At 46.6% G+C, this 21118-nt stretch overlaps 1 protein-coding gene across 3 annotated transcripts in view; it reads left to right on the top strand.

Annotated features, from left to right (window-relative positions):
- LOC149346718 (uncharacterized) overlaps positions 1-18632 on the top strand; it is a 67233-nt gene extending 48601 nt beyond the window's left edge. For all 3 annotated transcript variants that reach the window (XM_089586639.1, XM_089586640.1, XM_089586638.1), the window contains exons 5-9: positions 4404-4579; positions 7822-7971; positions 12200-12293; positions 13692-13741; positions 16115-18632. In XM_089586639.1, coding sequence (XP_089442765.1) covers positions 4404-4579; positions 7822-7971; positions 12200-12293; positions 13692-13741; positions 16115-16138 — 494 coding nt within the window. In that variant the 3' untranslated portion in view covers positions 16139-18632. The remainder of the gene's footprint in view (positions 1-4403; positions 4580-7821; positions 7972-12199; positions 12294-13691; positions 13742-16114) is intronic.
- Positions 18633-21118: the final 2486 nt, after the last annotated feature.

Raw genomic sequence — 21118 nt, forward strand, 5'->3', positions numbered from 1 at the left:
GGCTCGCTCGGAGGACAAGTTCGTCCAGTTATTTTTCTTTGCAAAGATTGAGTCTCTGGATCTTTCTGGGCGTGGTTAACGTCTGTGCTGCAGTAAAGAAACTATTTATATGTGAAAAAAAGGCTGAATTAAAAAACTTTCCTGCTATTAGATTCAAACACGTGATGTGTGAACTGAGGATGGGTTGCTGTCGTTTTGATGGGAATGGCCTGTAGAATAGCTTGTATCCGCTCCGGATAATTCAGTGTCAACACCCACATTTTACTGCGAAATTGGCTGTTGACGGCAACGCCTGCATTTCATTTTTTTTGGTCTTTTTAAGCTTATAAAAGCCCCGTTTTCAGTGAGGGTGATCTCATGATTACAGTGCTGTTCTACGAACCACCTCTTTGTCCTCGGTATCCCTCACTGTCAGTGTCCTATTTGTTCTCATGACAAATTGGGCACTGACACTGACTGCATTCACTGTGTCATACTTTGGTAAAAACTCTTAAATTTCCTGCTTTTTGCTGTTTTGTACATATTTTACTCGTTATTTGGAAAAACTGTTTGTTGGAAATAAGACAGGGTGGTCCAAAAAAGTATAAGTTAATTGTCAACTCAAAGTGTTCAAAAATCATCCGGAGCTGCCCTTCAATTTGAGGGATATATCCTGCGTAGATGTTGGTAAAGGTGTAGAGACAGCAGATTTCTGCCTGTTTTTTTGTTTTTTAATGTCTGTGACAATGGCACACATCGATCGCCACATGGAATTCATGAATGCCCAGTGAATAATTTAAAATTCAGTTTTTGCTCTCGCGTTGTTTCAGATTTGGTTCCAGCAGTAAAATAGTGGCTTTGATGCCACAGATGAATTGAAACAAATGAAGTCGTGGGAGGCGTAATCAGTGCTTTATCATTTTGTTTCCCTGTAGCTCCTACACTAGCTGGTCCCGAGATCTGGAATGATAACAAATGAACAGACAACTATTACATCATATTTCACTTTGGCCAGTAGCTATGCGTAATGAAAATTTGTTTCAAAGATGAAAAAATGAAGGATTTTCAAAGTGTTACCTTATGGGTAGGATCGCAATCTTTACACAACCGTACTGAATGCGGCAGTGGTCCGAGCTGTCGCTGCCGCATCGAGCCCAGCGATATTCTCGAAAGTTTCCATTTCAGTGTCACATTCGTTTCGCTACACTGAAATGTAGTTCGGCTTCGCACATGTCACGCATTGTTCTTACTCAACATGATGCTAATGACGCTGCATGCAAGATGAAGGAGCTGCAGTACAAAATTTCAAGTTGCATGCCGTTGAATATGCACCGGAGAATGAGAACCAGGCAGCAGGGGGACAGTTTGACATGAGCAAAAAAATTATCCGGGACTGGTGTAGAGCGCCTAGAGCGCCCATGTTGAGAAGCGAACAAAAAAGGGCAGATCACGGGAGGAAGGCACACTGGCCAGGGCTTGAAAATCGTGTGCACAGCTGCTGCCGCAAGCATGCGTTTTTGTTGCACTCTGCAAGCGAAGGGATTCGTTCGCTGCTGAGGAAATTGGTCATTTAATTATCCCATCGCTCGGATCGGACTCATGGCATCTACATCGAAAAGGATTCTGTGGCCGCCACTTTGAATGAATGGTGTGTAGCCTGGCCTCCGAGACGTGCGTAGCAAAAAAAAAAGTGCCGTTGCAATATCTCCGCATTGTGACTTAACACTTATTTCAGGGTCTCGGCTATCCTGTGTTCTACTCATCCCGATCATAAGAGCTCGTTATGTAAGCATATCAGCACATTTTAAGAATTTTAAAGCACTTTGCAAAAGGAAGCAGAATGAAGAAAAGAAAATGTGCACTAACCGCACCTGTGCGAGAGCAAGTCTGAGGCACTGTGCACGTTAGAGAACCCTAGGTGGTCGAAATTTCCGCAGCCCTTCACTACAGAGTCCCTCATAGCCCGAGTCGCTTCAGGACGTTGAACTCTCATAAAACCGAACCAAACCTAAGGCGCTGAGTCATCCAGTAGCATAGGCACTGAAAATTAAGGTGTATGTTTTCTTCTTTGTAATGATATCCAAAACATTACTGGTATGCATAGATCATCGCGTGGTATTTGCCTAAGACTGCTAAGTAATTTACAGTTTAATTTCTTTCTCGCCTGTTTTGTTCTCTTTTAACAGTCGAGCGATGGCTATAGAGAGAGAGAGAGACATTTTAATGATTACAGGAGAGGTGTGCCTGGTAGTTAACTTGGCGTGTTACTCCGGAAAGCGATGGCTATGACGTCGAGGTGAGTAATAGGTCATGTGGAGGCATGAAGAAAACTGCATTATGATCGCTGCTGCTGCTTCACTCATTGCTGTTCTGGCTCTTGAGAAAGAGGCTGGCTTTTTTGTATTGTGTTGAATTTAAAAGGCGAAGCGTCGATTATTTCGCAATTTTCTTCATGCCTCACAGGACCTATACTCATAGCCTTGACATCAGGGCCATTGCTCGGACGTTTAAATGGAAACAGGAGAGAAAAGAAATTGTATTTTATATACTGGTCGTAGGTAAAAACCACGTGGTGATCCATGCATAGTAATGTCTTGCGCATCATTACAAATGAGAAGACACTTATTTAAAAATTCGATGTCTATACTAATTTAGGAATGATTTTTTGCATTCATTTTGCATGTTTGTCTCGATATGGTTCTGCAGATGAATTTGCGCATTTTGGTGCACTATGTGCCTTCTGTACAGTGATTTGAAAGTATTCAGGGCATACGTACAAATGTGCATGCGGCACCTGAAGGGGTTATGCATACTGGTGTCAGTTTGTGCCACAACTAGCTGGCATGTTCAAATACTTGCGGATACTAAGAGTCGTGCACTAGCATGAACATTATTGTATGGCCCCCATGTGGTTTGTCACTTGTGAGCTACCTGTTCCTCGCATATTCCAGGGATGTGCCCATGTCCACATAGCTCAGTGCTGAAATCTACCTGCAGCAAAGCACTTTGACAGTTGGTGCCTGTTGTGTACTGGCCAGAGAACTCTTTTAACGAAACAGCCGCCACGGTGGCTCAGTGGTTATGGTGCTCAGCTGCTGACTCGAAAGACGTGGGTTCGATCCCGGCTGTGGTGGTCGAATTTCGAGGGAGGCGAGCTGCTAGAGGTTCGTTTACCGTGTGATGTCAGTGCACATTACAGAAGAATCTCAGGTGGTCGAAATTATCCGGAGCCTTCCACTACGGTGTCCCTCATAGCCCGAGTCGCTTTGTCATCTTTCAAATCATCTTTAACATAACCAGACTAGCTAACCACGGCCAAGCACGTGAAGAAGGTAGTGGAACCTCACATACTGAATCCTACGATGCAAAGTTTCTGGACGTTAAGGTGTTCATTACACAGCTCTTAGCAGTGCAGTTATCATTTTGTGGATGAATGAGTGGATGTTTTAGTGCAGCATTGTCAGGTTTGAAAGGCTCAAAATCATCATGGAGCTACTTTAGCCCGTTAAGGAGAAAAAAAATTATTTGCTAGTAAACCTGTGAAAAACCTTGGGCACAACTGGTACAAAAATGCATTTCCGAGGTGTAGCGCATCAAAACACTAGGCACAGGGAACAAGGACACGCACAGCACTAATTTCAAACACCATTGTTAGGAAAACGCACAACTGTTTCTGCATGCTACATTGCCACGACACCAAACGACATGCGTGTAGTTGTGTAAATAGTTGATTACCTGCATGTAGGCTTTGCTTTCGAACTGTGTTTATTGGTTGTAGTAGGTAAATGGGAAGTTTGAAACGAGAAATTTCCTGTGTTCTGCACAGTGTCAGTTTGATGTGACATGGTAATCAGAAGTGGTGACATATATTTAGGAATAAAGCTGCATTACTCAAGTACACAAATCTGCACAAATGCACAAATCTGCCATGGTTCTTTGGTTGACTCTATGTTGCATCATTAAGTGGCATGCAGCTGTAGGCTGTTGTAATTTTTAGACATGGTTTTAAAAACTGTTTCAGCGTCTTTGGTGAGGCTGAACATGTGCCAGTGCTTGCAAGGAAGTGTGCCCACTGTGTTGCATGTGTGGAAATGTGGTATCGGCAGGATACGATTTACACAACAGTGGGGAAAATGCCGCATGTGTTGTGTTTAGCGAAGGTAAAGATGCTGCCGCAACTAGCCGTGTGAGGATGTGGCCTGTGCCAATTTCTTATCACCACCTTCACTTGGTGTTGTGTTTCGTGTGCCACGAAGGGCGTACGTGGAAAGCTTTTGATTCTTGCTCTCCGCGAGTGAAGTGGCTCGCTGGACACAGGAACCCACGTGCAGTTTGTGGCTCATCTTGCATATGTTGCAGCTTGCCAAGGCTGTTTTCTGTGACGAGAATGCCGTGGTCATTGTTGGTCGATTTGTGTGTGCCAGGACTGGGCGACCTGTACGGGCCGTACCCCGGTGCCGTAGTGCGACCGGCCGAGCCTGAGCCTGTGGTGAACAGCCACCCGGAAGAGGCGCTGCGCAAGGGCAGGGCCACCAAGCGGAAAAAGAGCGATTCCATGTCTGGCACCGAGGACGGACCCACACTGCGCCGGGGCAGCAAGGTGAGAGAGACCGCTGCGTGAGACGGCACACGGAGGCACAAATTTACTGAGCCAACGTTGACTTTGCGACAGAACGCAAACCCTCTCTGACCCCGGGGATATCGGTGACTCAATTCAAGGAGGTTTTAAGCGGTGGCATCAAACTGACACCTGTGAAAAGTTGGTACTTAGTGTGGCGGTTGAAGTGTGGGAAAGCACCAGTGCACAGGATGTACTCACTCAGATTGGGGTGCATTTTATAACAGTGTTCAGTTTGTCTTCATAGCACCAGGCAGGGGGAAGCTACCAGTACAAATGAGAGATCATGCTCAAAACTATCTGAATGAAACGCAAGCACACTAGTTTATCATGGTTAACGAATGCAGCACGAAAAGACAAGGACAAACGAAGAAGTGGGCAGGACTGGCACTGCTTCGTTTGTCCTTGTCTTTTTGCACTGCATTCGTTAACCATGATCACTCACCAACAAGCCCAAACAGCTGCCTTAGTTCACAATAGTTGGGCCAGTGTAACAGCTTCAATCTTTTCGAGGTATGTTCTTTATTACCTGTAGTAAGCAATGTCTGCACGTACGCAGCAGGACGGAAAGAAGTGCAGAACTCTTTTCTGCCTGCCAGCTTGGTTCCCACTTTGATGGCTTTACTTGAGTAGTAGCAAGAACAACGTGCTTATATGCGTGGGCAAATGGAAAGTGATTTGAACTGTAACTGCTGCAGAAAGTAAAAGAAAATCTAGCACGTTTTGTGCTGGAAGTGATGAATACCAAATGGGCATAATCTTGTGCTGTGCTGATTTCTGTGCTCCCATGTTTACCGAAACTTAAAATGTGAGCCACCTTGCGATCATGCCTTGATTGCACAAAACTCAACTTGGCTGGCACTTTCAAATTTAATGGAGGCGTTGTGGTTGAAGGCATTAGGATCGGAACCCTCAGATGCACTGAATTCTTCTATTCATCCAACACCACTTGCGTTTCCGAAGGCTGGCAAACTGTGAACATTGTGTGGCACATGTCTATCTCTTTCCTTCCTTGTGGCATTCTCATGGGCTGCTTGCCTGGATTGGTCAAAACGAATCAAAAGTTCGCATTGTTTGTCATGATTTCAGCCGAAAATGATTTTCGCAAAAGCTATACTAGCAGCACTGTGTCTCATGGGTGACAAAAGGACGAGAGCAGATGCCTGAAACAAAAGATGGACTCCACTCATGTGCATTCGTTTGCAGTGCTGTAAATTCTTGCAATCAGCGTTTGTGTCATTAGCAGTTCCCCTCGCTGTGGTTTCTACAGAAAGCAGTGAGCCTCCGAAATGCTGAAGGGCCGAGTGAGGCGGTTTTGCTTCATTTCCGGTATTTGTTAAAGGTGCACTGAAGAGGAATCTGAACTCGTCTTTTTGCCACGGGAACTCGATCTGCACGTTCCGAGCATTCTTAGAAACTGCGACGTATTGCCCTGTGTGGCCGATTTCCCTAATTAAATCGAATTAACATCCGGCTCCCGCCTTTTTTTTTTTAATTCTCCCTCGTACGGTGGGCGGAGTCGACCAACGCGTGGAGTGCCCTTCAGCCAGCTCCGTGGAGGCTTTGCTTTCGCTTCATTTTGTTTTTTAGGTTTTCTTGAATAAATAGTTTCATTTGCACATAATATAGCCGCAAAATAAGCCCGCAGAAATAAAAATACGCGCGGACTATTTGCTTCTACGGACTACTACGTATTACTCCGCCGATGGCCGAGCGGCAAGCCGCCACGGGACTGGGTGAAAGGCACTCCCCGCGTTGGTCGACTCCGCCCACTGTACAAGGGAGAATTAAAAAAAAAAAAAAGGCGGGAGCCGGACGTTCCATTTAATTAGGGAAATTGGCCACACAGGGCAATAAAAGTTTCTAAGAATGCTCGGCACGTGTAGATCGAGTTCCCGCGGCAAAAAGACGAGTTCAGATTCCTCTTCATTGCGCCTTTAATAGTGGCCCATTTTTTTTTTCAAGTTCTGGTTTGAAAAACAATTTTTGCTAGTGATTGTTGAGGCACTCACTAATATAACAGTGCCGTTTCTTGCTTTTCCAAGCTTCTGTTGACATGTTACTAGAAAAATTGCGGTGCAAAATATTCGTTGCAGTTGGCCTTGAAGGGTGGCCTTCACTCTCTTGTACACATTTTTGACGCCACAATGCTGTCATGCAGGCAAGCCAACCTAATTCACTGAACTCTAGCGACGGCCCTCGCCTGTAGTGATTCGCTGCTGAAGGAGGAGGAGGAGGTAGAAGAGGAAAGGCAGGGAGGTTAACCGAAAGAATAATCGGTTTGCTACCCTACACGGGGGGAAGGGGGTGAGGGGATAAAAAAAAGAAAGAGAAAGGGGAGTAACATAAAATTGAAGTCACTGAAGGAATTTTGGAAACCAAAAGCACCTTAATTTTAATTAGTGATTATTTCAGTTATATTGTCTAAGCACCATCAACTGCAGCTTTTATGCGAAGCAGGTTAGGCTTAGCAACGCCTAGAAAGAAGTGTGTTGCCGGCATGACAGTGAACAGCGCATCACTGCAAGAAGTGCCCTGCTAGAGTGGGTACAATGTATTCTTGCTTCTATATTACTCATAAGCTTATCTGTTGCCATTCTTTTTATATCTTGAATTTCAATATATTGAACTATTTCATGATCCCCTTCCAGTTCAAGCTGCCGCAGTGGCTCGGCAGTTATGCTCTGCTTCTGACCTGAAAGATGCAGGAAATCCAGCCGCCGCGGCTGAATTTCGATGAAGGCGAAATGCTAGAGGCCCGTGTAGTGTGCAATGTCAGTGCACGTTAAAGAACCCCAGGTGGTCGAAATTTCCAGAGCCCTTCACTACGGCATCCCTCATAGCCTTAGTCGCTTTGGGACATTAGACCCACATAAACCAAACCAAACCTTTGGGTTCGATATGTCCGAGCTCAATTCATCGCTGAAATCAGTAAAGGCAAGTAACAGAAAATAAAGGTGAGGTAGGATGGCAAGTGCAGTGGTTCATTGATGCTCTACTGATGTGCTCATTGCACAGGTGACCTTGCTTTCAAAGCTTTTTGTTTCGTAGGGTTCCCTATTTACTTTTGCATTATGCAGGTATGTTGTTATAACTCTGAACCCTCTTGTATTTGAGCGTGAACTTTCATTTGCAGGTACACTGTTTGAAAAGGTTCTTGAAGCCCTTGCATGCAGTTGTGATTTGAGAGTTGGAGGCATCACTGCTGCCTTTGTCCCTTGCAGCGGCTGTCCACCAGTGAGACGGAACGGGAGGTGGAGGTGTCCAAGGAACTCTGGGTGCACGAGGCCTGTGCCACCTGGTCTCAGGGGGTGTACCTCGGTGGGAACCGGGTGCACGGGCTGCAAGAAGCCGTGGCCGATGCCGCTCATCTGGTGAGGCTGCCCTGCCCACCCTCCCGTCATCATTCCACACACTTCTTGGTTGCAGCCCTAATGCACGGGGCAGAGAGACGCGAACAGCTGGAAGCGCAGTTGCACAAAGCAGTGTCTTTGTTTACATTGCGATTAAGGGGGGACCTGGGTCTTGAGCAAAATTTTCTTAATACTCAAACTACCAACATGAAATTTGCAGAACTTATGTAATTCTGTGTGCTCATTTCAAATATGCTGTTGGTTACCTTCTACATAAACTTGTTCAATAGTTAGAAGGACTTTTCTGTTCTAGATTTGTGGGAAGCTTGCAGAAAGATCCACTGAAGGGAAATGGATGAAAGATGAGTGGATCTATTCCCAATCATTTAAGGAACACAATAAAACTTGTTTTATGTTCCTATCTTTCTTGTAGACAGAGTTATGAAAGTTTGAAGTTTCAACTTCAAGAGTAAAAGCTTTCCCTTTCTACATTCTCTACAATTTCAAAATGTCTGTGCAGTTAGAGGCCTTGTGAAGTAGCTTTATTGTGTTCCTTGCACACTCAAGAGTCAGTAGGAAAAAAAATCATTAAAATCTGACAAATACAAGAGTCGCAGCGCCACCCGCAAAACAGAACGGGGGGGAGAATTTTTCATTGTGAGAAAAATGCAAAAAACGAATTGCAATCTTAAAAATCTTAAAAATTATCTATAAATAGTAATAATAGTAATCTTAAAAAGATTACTATTTATAAATAATCTAGAGTCACCAAGGAGTGCAATAAGGCATAAATGAGCATTCTAGGACGACTTGGACGAAAGTTAGAGCAGGTCAAACATGGCAGAGAAAAAGCGCATTTTGATGACTGAGACAAAAGATTTATTTTGAAATTTTCCCAAGGAAGCAGTGGTTTAAAGTTAGCCTTATTGCACAACCTGTGCATTTATCTTTCTAGCACAAAAAGAATTATACTAATAGCTAGTATAGAACTGAAGATATCCCTCCTCCAAAATTGTGAATGTGCCAAAATTGCAGTTTTGAGAAATCGGAGAAAACCGTTCTCGGCATATTTTTGTGGCACCAAGGGTAACTAGAAATCACTGAAGTGAGTTCTGGCTTGTTTCTGATGTGGAAGAACCATTTCTCGTTGACAAAACTGCGCTTGCAACAAGGAAATTGCCGGCAAACAGATGGCATAGTGTCGAGGCTGGAACCGGGGAGGAGTGCCTTTGCACTGCGACCTCTACCAAGTTGTGGCGCGCGGTTCTACCTTAAAACGGCGCCGTGATCGGAGTCAGCCCCTAACAAACGATACCTGCTCATCTTGCCCCCAAAACATTGAGAAGCAAGTTTATTTCGACAAGGTTTCCAACTCCGCGCTTTGCGGGACGCCGTTTCGTATTGCGCCGCTGCTGGCACCGCACCATCAGCTTTACTGGAAAGCCCGGATCTATCGCGCCGTTGCTGGCAGTCAACGGAAGCTGCTTAGGTATCGCTTCTTCATCTGCACAGTCACGATTACGCTGTCTGTACACGGCAGGAATCGCCCTGTTCACTCCTCGCTGTCGCGCTAAGCACCGTCGGCGACAGCGTTATCGGTTCATCGCAAAGCGTCAACGCTTCATCGCTGATTGATTGTAGATAACGACAGCTCTTGCAGTATTGAGGCTTTTTTCTTCGCTTCCACAACACCGCAAGGCGTCAGTCAGCATTGCTGTGCCCACCGAACACGGCTGACATCGGGAGCACTTCCAACCGGCGGGCCCGCTAGGCCTACTTGCACAACGGGCACCGCAGGCTCGCCGGCTCCGGCACTTGACGCTGAACTTCGCTCGTCGTCGATGTCTTGCAACGCCGGAGAACGTTTCTTGACATTTGCGATTAAAGACTTCTTCCTTTTTTTGCCGTATCTGTGCCTTGAGGCAGCGGCGCCGGCATCACAGCGAAATTTCCGAGACCGGCAGCACTTGTCAAAATGGCGTCCGGGCGCCTTTCCGAAGCGCGCAGCAAACGACGGAAAGCAAGCTCAACCAATCAGGCGATCCCTTTTCGTCATGTGCACAAACTAGCGAATAGGAACGCGCGTGGGTACCTCGTTTTATTTGTTATTTTTTACTCAACCAATCGGCTGAACAGGGAGCTGGCGCGCGCAACTTGAAGAGGAAAAACCGCTCTTTCAAACGATACCAAGATCGCCATGAGCGCGGCCGTGAGACGGAAGCTGTACTTTTTTGAAAACGCGCTGTTTTGGCGTGAACGCTGGCTCGAAATTAGCCATGAGTCTTGTTGTAAATTGATATTACGGCTCAAATATTAATCAAGGAGATGAGAAACTTGACAAATCGGTAGAATAGTTTTTGTAGATTCGAAAAATGCAGTTTTCCGAAAATCTTATTTTTTTCCCGTCCAAGACTCGCCGCTTGGTAGAACCTGCTACATACACATTGCAACAAATGAACGGTCTCCTCAATTTGTCTCCACTTTCGTAACCAGTTCGGGAGGCACAACACACTCTCTCTTTGTTACTGCAGCTAGCGCCACCTACACTTTGAGTGGTGCACTAGCCTCCCAGCGAGTTCTTTTCACGTGCAAGTAGTGCAAGGTATTTGCGCGCCCTGTGGAAAACAGATAGAAGACAGCTCCGCTGCTGCTCTTGTTGTAGTGACTGGCATTGAGACGGCTGTGTACCCGTGCTAGACGCAGCAGCTGTGCCGTGTCCTCGCCAAACAGCTGAAATGACATTGCGTGTGCAAGTGTATGTGCGTGTGACTGGCTGGCAGGCACACTATGTATGGATTCTCGCTTTTCCATCCAGCCTTATGTGTTGCTTCATTACCTGCCGTATTTCTCTTGTGTGGGTAAAGATGCGCGCAGCACGATGGAGCATTTGTGTAATGGGTAGAAGATGAAATGGTGTTGTTTATAACACGTGGGTCATCGCAACGCTTGTGATGATTCGCTGCGACATTATCCGCACCTCTGCTTACATACTGTTAGAATGGTCAATAAAAAGAAACTCCGCTTAAAATGAGTAATAAACAAAAAAAATCCCCTGTGCCCCTTGGTTTCTGTGGCTGTTGGCTTCTCTCATAGATTATATTGGGACTATAAAAAACAGAAACAAGAACAATGTGTCCCAGCCCACACCACTAAGTATGCCGGCAGTAGCGATTAGCTTTGAAGTTTCCAATTGGCCCACACCTTCGCTTGCCCGTCAGCCTCTGGTAGTTACTCCGCCGTGACTGTCTGCTGACAAGAAACATGAGTTGTGCAGCTTAAATAAGTCAGTTATCTGGCAGCTCTTTTCTGATGTAATTTGAGGACAACCAGACATTTTTTTTTATTTATGGTGTAACGGCAACACGCACAAACTGTTGAACGTTTCCAGCAACAGCCTGAATGACCTCTTGATAAATACTGTACAAACGCGTGCAAGGGCCCCACTTTTTTTTCTCCAGATTCGAGGGCCAATTTTCGGTGTGCGGCCCATATACGGGATGTTCGAGAAAAAAAATTTTTTTTTTTTCAGCAAAAACACATCAATCAGGGAATGAGTGACATTTATTCTACGTTCAGTCGCCACTCGCGGAGTCTTCCGACTCTGAGCTGGTGCTGTGCTCTGGTGCATGTTCACCCCCCAAAAAGTCGCGCAGCATGTCCGCTGTGAACGCGTAGCCGTTGTTCCGCACTTCCATCACATAGCAGAACAGATCTTCTTCTGTTCGGGAAAGTTTAACACGCTCCCACAACTCGTGTGCCTTTGACAGCCACAAAAAGCTGGAGCTGGTGGTACTAATGCCGACATGGGTAGCGGGAACTTCGGCAAAGGAAAAAGTCGACGACGATGATGACTTATAGCCTTGGGCGCCATCCGTGGGCGGCACCCGGAAGCTCCTGTGTGCGTGCGTGGCCTCCGCGACTGTTGCTCGCAGCCGGAGCTGGTCGCGGAGGCCACGGTGCATGCATTTTGAAGGCTATTGCCACGTGGGTCCCGCGCTGTTTTCCTACGAAAACAAGAAGTCACACAGTCGAGAACTGTTTTCCCAGGAAAACAGAGTGCGGCCCTTACACGCATTTATACGGTATTCTGCTTTTGCCTGTAAGCTTTTACACATACAAGTCTCTTAACTAAGAAAATGTAGATATGTACACGCCTTGTGCAGTAGGCATTGCCACTGGTGGAGAGGTGCTTTGGTTGAAGGGCTTGGTCGTCTAACTGCCCCTGCCGTTCTTTTTTTTTTCATTCAAGATCTGCTGCAAGTGCAAGCTCGTCGGTGCTTCCCTGGCCTGCATCACCCGGGGCTGCAGTGAAAAGTACCACTACCTCTGTGCCGTTGAAAAAGGTACCCCCTTCTGTTTAATGTCGCCATGAAGAACATTGCATTTTTGCTACTGCAAAGCCAGATAAAATGTCTGAATGAATTATAAACTCCCCCTCACCTTTTGATAAGCTGCCAGAAATTGTTTGCATCTTTGTAGATTTATTTGGTGAAAAGTTAGGCGATGATCATCTGCTTTTGAGATGAAAGCTGCACGGCACCAGATATTCTGTGCAGTTCCATCAGCTGCTTTACTGCTAGCACACTTTCGGCAATGTCAGTGCGGAACTGTTCCAAGATGGAAAGGACCTTGTAGGTGTCCTTCAAAGTGCAAGAAGTCACCACATGAGGGCACCACGCCACACAAGCTGCAAACAGCACATGACGTGACGAGTGTAAAATTTCAGTGGATTGGAAGAACAACAGAACTGCATTGAAGGAAGTGGTGGTAGAAGCACACTTGCTCTGGAATTGTTGGACACCTTCCTGAAAGAAAAGGGAATACACCGGTGTTTAATTCTTCATAGTTTAGTCGTGTACTGCTACAGCATTTCTCTTGTGTATACTGGCTGTCGCTGCTCTGTAAACGTCTCCGGGACTCAGTCAAGGCCCAGTCGCATGTTTTAGCCTGGAGAATGTTCCATTGTATAACTGGAGAATAAACTGAATTGAAATTGAATTGACATGCCATCCGCGCCCAAAACAGCGTGCAGCCCAGATGCACGCTGTTGTCTCTACGAGCTGGCAGTGAAACCAAGGAAAAGTTCAGAAACTGTGGCAGGACTGTTTAAGGGCCTATTGACAGACCCCACCTATCGGTATGCCTACTCTTGTGCGAACAACAGTGCCCAATGTGATTTGGGCCTGAGGAGGGATACTCAGATGATCACTTGCTTAGCCAGTTTTTTTTTTTTTTTTTTCACAAGTAGAACTCTTAATACGAATCTCATGGGGCTAGGAAAAATGTTTGTATTGTCCAAGCCAAAAAAAATTCCTATGCAGAAGCATGGGAAACGCATTCACGTAGGTTTTATCGATTGACGAGATTTCTTCATGGCACGCACCATCGCTCGCTCCTCGTGGTACGAGCCATGTGACTGGCGATTGTGGCATTGGTAATGTGTTGGGACGGGATGCAGGAGAGTATTTCATTGTTGAAATTCATGTTGTACACAGTGCGTTCTGGGCAAGGAATTCTGCGAATTCCTAACAGCTGTGATCATATAGAGATTGTACTGTAATCTCAAAACAGTAAAAGTAGGCTGCATTCATGGACATTATCAATGTTGTCATCTTTGCGTAATGTTGTCTATGCTTCAAAGCAGCAGGGCACTTCTCTGCTGTGAAATCTGTTCTGAAAAGAACGCAACTCACTGTATGCTGATCTGTTGCGTGTTGTTTGTTCCTTCTTTTTTCACCCAGGTTGCCATTTGGACCTTGAGAACTTTTCCATCCTGTGCCCCAAACACAAGGTTTGCATTGCTTGTTCCTTCAACTGGCATTATTTGGAGAGATTTTTTTTTCTGCCTTCGTGAACAGGGCAACTCGCCATCTTGGGGAAACGGGGCAAAAGGGTACAATGTGTAGTTTGGCATGGGGAACACTCACTTTTTGTTGCACTCTCTGTGGCAACTGCAGTTTTTTGCCCGTCACAGATGACGACCGAAATTGTCTGCCATTCTTGGGGACGTTTGCACGGCTGCAGTTTGTTTGAGCATCACAAGGTAACGGATGCACTGCGGTGTAATGGCGAGGCCAACAGTGTGAGGCAAATGGGGATCAAAGGCGATAAAATGGCACACCTTCAGTGCTTTCTGCATTTGCATGCATCAAGACTGTCTGGCCTGGTAAGCGGCAAACTGAGCTGGAACTATCCTGTTATTTCGGTTTTGGGTGCTTTGCGTGCTCCCGTGGTTACTGACCCTACACATGATCCTACATGACCCACACCGCTCACATCACCCTACCGCTCACATGACCCTACCGCTCACGTGACCCTACCGCTCACGTGACCCTACCGCTCACGTGACCCTACCGCTCGCATGACCCTACCGCTCACAAGACCCTACCGCTCAGCCAGGAAAGTGACCGCCAGCGCAGATGAGTCGGGTAAACGCTGTCGCAAGTGCAGATAAAATACTGTACTTGCGAAGCATTTTTGTTTGGTGTGCATCGCAATCTACAGCTGCCACGAACGTTTGAGAACGTTCGCAGCCACTACAGTGCGTGCATGGCTTCCCGCTCTTGAACATGGGTTATAATGCAAACACAGCTGAAACACTGCATAATCTGGAGGCTCATTTCTCCTGGTATCCCGGCCTACTTTTCAGGGTGGGCTTTGTGCGACAAACTTTTTGGCGAAGTGTGTGTGGTAGAAAATGCCATGCGTGTGAAGCAGAAAGGCCACAGCCATTGTTGAGAGCAATGCGCTCTTAGTCCGTTTTCCCAACCTTGCATTGCAAACAGAGATCGGGTCATGCATGCTCAAAAACTGAAAGTTTTGTGTTTGCTGAAGCCTTTATTTTCATGGTAAACTAAGCTTTGTTCCCTACTCACCGAGTAGCTTGTTCGCCATGGAGGCCACGTTGGTGGCGGCTTGTTCAAGCAGATGAACTGGGAAGGGAACGGCTTTCTATGCTGCTATTGGCTCAAATCTGCCACCACTTGCAGACTTGTCGGATGCAGCATGTTGGTATTTGGCAGGTCCAGATGGGCGGCAGGTAGCAAATTCTTCTGCGCCAGGCATCAAGCAAGCAGTGCTGGGCAAAGTTCACTGACTTTTTGCTGCCTACTCACTCCATGTGGCTCAGCCTTTAGCTTGTGGTGCAGCAAATGCTCAACAGTTGCATGATTTCATATTGCCAGGATGAAGAGCAAGGCAAAGTCTTCTTGTTCTTGCGAATGAACTGTGGAGCGTGCAAAGCAATTCTATGAGAGCTTGTGAAAGCATGGCAGGAAACACTGCCATCGGCAGTTGCTTGGGCGACATCAGTGAAAGGAGATTTGCCGGGACAGTGTGGAAGAGTTTGTCTTTGGCTGAATTTGGAAGAGCTCCACAAGCTGCTGTGCTCGCACACACATACAGCAGTGTTTTAAGGCGAAAGCCTTTAATGCCTCATACTGTCGTTAGCAGCCGTGTCGGCAGATGTGTCCTCGTTTCGGTTACATGCCTTATATGGGCATATGCCAATCATTACTTAATCGATGGCATTCGAATGATGTCGGAACGCGATTTAAGGCATTCTATGATAATTGCATGATAGTTAACTTTCCTAGTCAGACCAGATAAATAAATAAAACAGAGTAGGAAATTGGTCGAGTTGGACAATCGAACCAGGGTCTCCAGAGTGCGAGACAAGCACGCTAACCACTCCGCCATGCCAGCTCGATGGTTTGGAATGAACAAAGGCGTGTCTAGTGGATAAGGTGTCTTCGTTCACTCCCGTCTTCCTCCCTTCCCGTCACAGTGAGGTTCAGGTGTCCACTGAGATATGAGAAACAGATTCATTTCCTTTCCTCAAAAGCCAATTTACCGTGGAGCCAGGCATAGAGCTGAACGGGCGATGGCGTTCTGTGGACTCCCTGGCAGCGTTGCAAGACGCTGTCGTGTTCCACTCTTAGAGGCGAAGCTTAATATCTTAAGCACACATCGGTGACACAAGCAGCAACACCGCGCTTAAGGCTTTCGCCTCAGCGCACTTTAGGTCAGCAAAGTGCCCCCATTAATTTTTGCTCCATCATCAAAGTGGCTGTCCGTCCTCACACAAGCCTTCACTCGACAGCACTAGCATGCCGCACCATCGCCGCGAGGTGACAGGACGCCTTTCTCTCTCGTTTTTTTGCAGAAACCAAATGCCCGCTTCTCTTAGGTTGTTGGAGAGGGAGACCACCGACATCCTCCACGAGGGCCCACTTTCACTCCCTGGAAGAGGTCAGAAGCCTTCGAGACATTCGCCATCACTTCCCGAAGAGTTTCCGGCAGAAGGCCCCCCGACAGACACCCCCTCAGCAGAACCCATCATCCCCTTACCAGCATGGAAAACAAGAGAGACGTTGCGAAGGAAGTAGCAGAGCCGCCAGTTCCCCCAGGATGATGCCATTGTGGCCAGCGTGTGTAGTCCCACGGGCATTGTTCGTAATATTCTGCTCAAAGGGTTTTTTCTCCTTCTTTCCGTTCGTTTTCTCAGTTTCTCTCGGCCGTGCTGCAGGAACAGTCTCCCAGACGGTGTGCTGCCATTGGTGAAAGTATATATATATATATATATGTATACATATATAAAGCCTACACAGTGTGTCGACAAAGCGTGGGACAGCTCTCTGTGACCGCGCTCCATCTCTGTCCACCTTTGAGGTTGTCCGCTGCCTGTCAGCTCAACGCCCCTCAGTGACTTCGCTTGCTGTGCGTCCAGTTGGCTGCGGAAGGTGGCGCATACGTGTGCTTGTGCGTGTGTGTATAGGTGGGGAGCTGAAATGCAGGTAATTTGCTCCCAGGGGGCGATATCATTTGTCTTGGGTGGGTTCGTTTTATTTTTGTGTTTCCTACACGATGCGGGTGGGTAGAATACTCCACTTGAATGTTTGCCTTTTGTGTTGAAAACGTGCATGTTCTCTTAGAAAGGCAGGGACATTTTATTTCTCGAGATCTGTGATGGTCGTCAAACATTGTAAACTGGTACTGGTATTGTTGGATGATTTGAGCATGTAAAGAATTGAGTGAAATGAAAAGTACCAGCACTTCCTTTTTTGTTGTTGTTTCTGTTAGCTTGTCCTTAACTTGCTGCTAAACCAATTTTTACTATTGGTGTATGTATAAGTGCTGTTCATGTCTGTCAAACATTGTAAGATGCTACTGGTATTGTTGGACGATTTGAGCATGTGAAGAATTTTTGTTGAATGAAATGAAAGGTACCAGCGCTTCATTTTTTGTTGTTGTTTCCATTAGGTTGTCCTTAGCTTGCTGCTAAACCATTTCATGCTATTTGTATGTATGGGTGCCGTTCATGTCTGCAGCCGACTTTACCCGATGCGACCGCTTCCAGCCATTCTAGCAGCGCTGTCTTTGGGTACTCTGGAGCAAAATATTTCGGCGAAAGAGAGATAGAAATGACACGACATAGCTGTTTTCCGTTTTCAGAAGAAAGGCAATGAATTTTCTTTCAACGGCATGTTCTTGCATTTTTATATAAGTTGCCACGAAGCTGCTTTCCTTTGGAAATGGTATCACTGCAAGTGCACGCTCGTGAAACGCCAAGTCTTTTCAAAGTACACTGCAATGTTAATTCGGGCACTTTCGTGCACCTCGACCTGCGTCGGCCTGCGAAAAAAGAAAAAAGGTTGTCGCAAGAATGGAATGGTGCCAAAAATTTCTACGAATGGCAAACTGTTCAGCTTTCATCACCTTGGTGTTAGAGGGTCAGGGCTTTTGAGGTTGTGCGTGCAAATTTGTCTGCGTAATGTGCAGTCTCTGGTTGCTTGCCTGTAGTGCTGTGTATGTCGGGTGTGCAGAGCTTCTCTCCCCTATATCCCTTTCCCCTGTGGCACATTCCTCAACATACAAGTCGTTTCAAGCCGCAATGTGTGGCCAGCCGCGATCAGCCAACACCCCCCACCTGCCCTATGTGGTGGTGTGTGTTAATGGTGCTCGCTCATTTAGAAACTTTCCTGGGTTTCAAGCCGTGGTTTATTCGAGCGCCGACTTTTTTGGGAGGAATTAGCGCAGCTACTTACTTCTGTTTAGGCGCCCACAATGTATTTAGGCCCGCGTGTGAAACTTTGGCCATCGTGGTAACTCTCCCGCTAGGGAAGTTTGAATTGGGATGCGTTTTTCACTGATTGCGGCCAGCCAAGTTTAGTGGAATTCCCGTCAAGGCCTTCAGGTGGACTGCTGCACTGCAGGGCCTTTAAGGTGTCAATGGCCTTTTTGCAGAAATGCACAACCTGGGCTTCCGATTTTGGCCTCAGTCATTCACCCCCACTCCCATAGCGTCGAGACATCTAGCATTCTTTTCATTTTTTTCTTGCGAAGTGAGTGTTGCAGACATTTCTTCATACGTGGGAACGGGAGGGGTTCCCAGTGTGTTCCGCTTGGCCGAGAGAGAGAGAGATTGTGTGCCATTGGTTGTAGTGACCTCTGTCTGTGCAGTGTCTGTTTCTTCCCCGCTGCCCTGCCTCCTTTCATAATGCATTACCTTATCACGAAATGGGAGTTGCTGTTGGTGACTGCCATGGAGCCCCCTGTCATTTGTGTGCTAATCTGTTGATGTACATAGTTTGCTCGCTCTGAAGAGAACAAAAAGGTGAAAAATAAAGTGGTGGCAGGCTGTGATGTAATAAAGAGAGACGAAGCTTGTCCAAGAACAGAGATCGTTTTTCTTAGTTTCATATGTTTTGGGCCGGGACTGCATGTCGCCGACGGCCCTGAATGTAAGCTCGGTTCCAACAGAGTGATGTGGCGAACAAAGCGGTACCTCGGGAAGAACGAAGTCATTTTGGGTGCCTGCTTGCTGAAAAAGAAATTTCATTTACGAAGATACGTGAAAGTGCCTGCATTCAGTGTTCTGATGGTCAAGTTTGCTTTGCTAGGAAAATTGACAAATGTCAATCATTCATTGTGCTGCTAATTTCAGTCATTCATCAGTATAGCGGCTGAAATCTCGAACGATACCAAAATTTTCGTTATGTACTAGTGGCTTTCCACTATCCTGTTGAAGGTACATAGTTAACGATTTAGAATGACGCATTTAAAATAATTTTTGTGTTCTGCACTTGGATATTTTTTTAATCTGCAAAGCCTAATTCTTATGCAACCTGTTTTTTACTCTCTGGCAATAGAAGCTACGGTTGAAATTTGTTAACAGACTGTCATTTTACTCTATCTGGCAACAAAAGCTACGGTTGAAGTTTGGTAACAGACTGTCAGAGCTGATTAATCGCAGTGCAGGAGACTACGGAGAACACTGCACAACAAAAGTGTAAAGTTCTTGTCTGACTATGCATTTGGTGTGGGATATGAAGTGTGACCGGCTTCCAGAGGAACCAAATTCTATCCTGTTTAGCTTCCAGTACGACAGTCTACACCGTAAAAGCTGACATGCCAGTCTCAATGCGCCAAGGCCGACAAATGTAGCACCAAATTAGCTTTTTTTTCTTTTTAATGTAGAACATGTTCCACTTTGAGCGATTGAGTCGCAGCGATTATGTACAGGACACCATTTAGTTTCGCCGCTTAGAACCCCGGCAACGCGCGCTAGCATCACAGCAGCGTACACTCATGACCGTCTCATATATCACGCATAGTGGCAGCCGACACCATCAGTCCGGTTACGGTGGCTAGTCCGGTCGCTGCGTTTAGTCGGCGAGAAGTCCGGCCAAAGAGCGTTGCTAGCTCGCAACACGGGGTTCCGGCTTGTAGCCGATGCGTTCGTGGACGCTTGGTTTCTTCGGGCTCGAGCCGGGAGAGTCCGCGGTCGACGCGGCTCCCTTGCCGCTGCAGGAACCATCCAGTGCACACACGGACGTCCCTTTGTCGTCCCACTCCTTTTTGAGCGCCTCGTACTCTTGCAAGTCGTCCAGCTTCAGCTCTATGCGGGACGGCTGCCGGCGATACATAGTTTCCAGCGGCGGCCGCGACGAGTCTCGGAGGAGGGGGCTTCGGAGCGTAATTAGCACACACACAGCGCACCAGTGCAACAAGTAACCAGCCGGATCGCCGCTAATGAACAACCGATTGTAACTTGCAGTACGTTCAAGCGGGCGCCATTTGTACCAGCAGCAGCAGTCTCAGTCTGGCCGTAGTTTCGTATCGCTCTTCCTGCGGTTTTTTTTTTTGTTGTCCTGACGTACTACTTTTATTTATTATTTATTTTTACTGCGATTGTATTACTTGATTACCTGCCTCAGGCTTGAGCACGACCTCAGGGGCTTGTTACCGGGGTTAGCGGAGGCGTTGTGTAAAAATTTACACAGTTTGTATTTAAAAAGACAGACTGGTTACAGAAATAGAAAGAATAAAAATACCTGGAAAATATCAGGCACAATGGCGTTTTGCCACTACTCTGTTGCAAACAGAACGCTCCTAAACATGGAGGAAGGAAAGAACGGCCTTGTCCCGGAAGTCAGCCTTTGGCAGTGCATGAAATCGGACCTCAGCACGGTTTTTCAGTTCCAGTTTTGTTTTCCCACTTAGCATTTCGTCTTTTCGCCGTTCTCGTCTTTTTCCATGACAATTCCTACCTTTTGCGCCGCCAACTGAGCGAGGAGACTAGCGAAGTCTTCGGGAAGGACGTTTCAAAAATAAGGTCCCATTGCATTTCAATGGGGCGACACTAGCAGACGACAGGACGTCGCTACACACAGCAAGTATGGAGCCTCGTCTACTCGGCTCGGTGTCGTCTCGTTTGCCTAGCTTCGCCAACTCTGCTCTCTACTGCGATGCTTGTTCCCACGCTCAAGCCCAAGTTATGCTATCAATGGGGGATAAATATAAGAAAGAATAGGTTGAAACATTCACCAGGCAGCTTACTTTGCAGCGACCATTTTACCGAATTATATTTCGACCGAACCGGGGCGAGGGCTAGGCTACTATCTTGTGAGGTGTCGACAGTGTTCGGTTGGTTCACATTAGCGCCTCCAAAAGGTATGGTACTGCTTTTTCGACGGAGCGTGTCATGTACTGTTTCGTGTTGTTGCAAGTTAAGCCTGAATGGTCTTTAATTCGTGGTGCTTGGTGCAGTTGACTTCTAACAGCGCTTCTCACGCAAACTGCACCATTCGCCTTTCTTGTCAGTCGTTCCTCTCGCGCTGTGCCTTTTCTTTGCTGCACGAAAATTCGGTTTTAAGGTGACCTAGCC

Source organism: Amblyomma mixtum, chromosome 4, assembly GCF_055824585.1.
Source record: "Amblyomma mixtum isolate Tamu chromosome 4, ASM5582458v1, whole genome shotgun sequence".
Taxonomy (NCBI): domain Eukaryota; kingdom Metazoa; phylum Arthropoda; class Arachnida; order Ixodida; family Ixodidae; genus Amblyomma; species Amblyomma mixtum.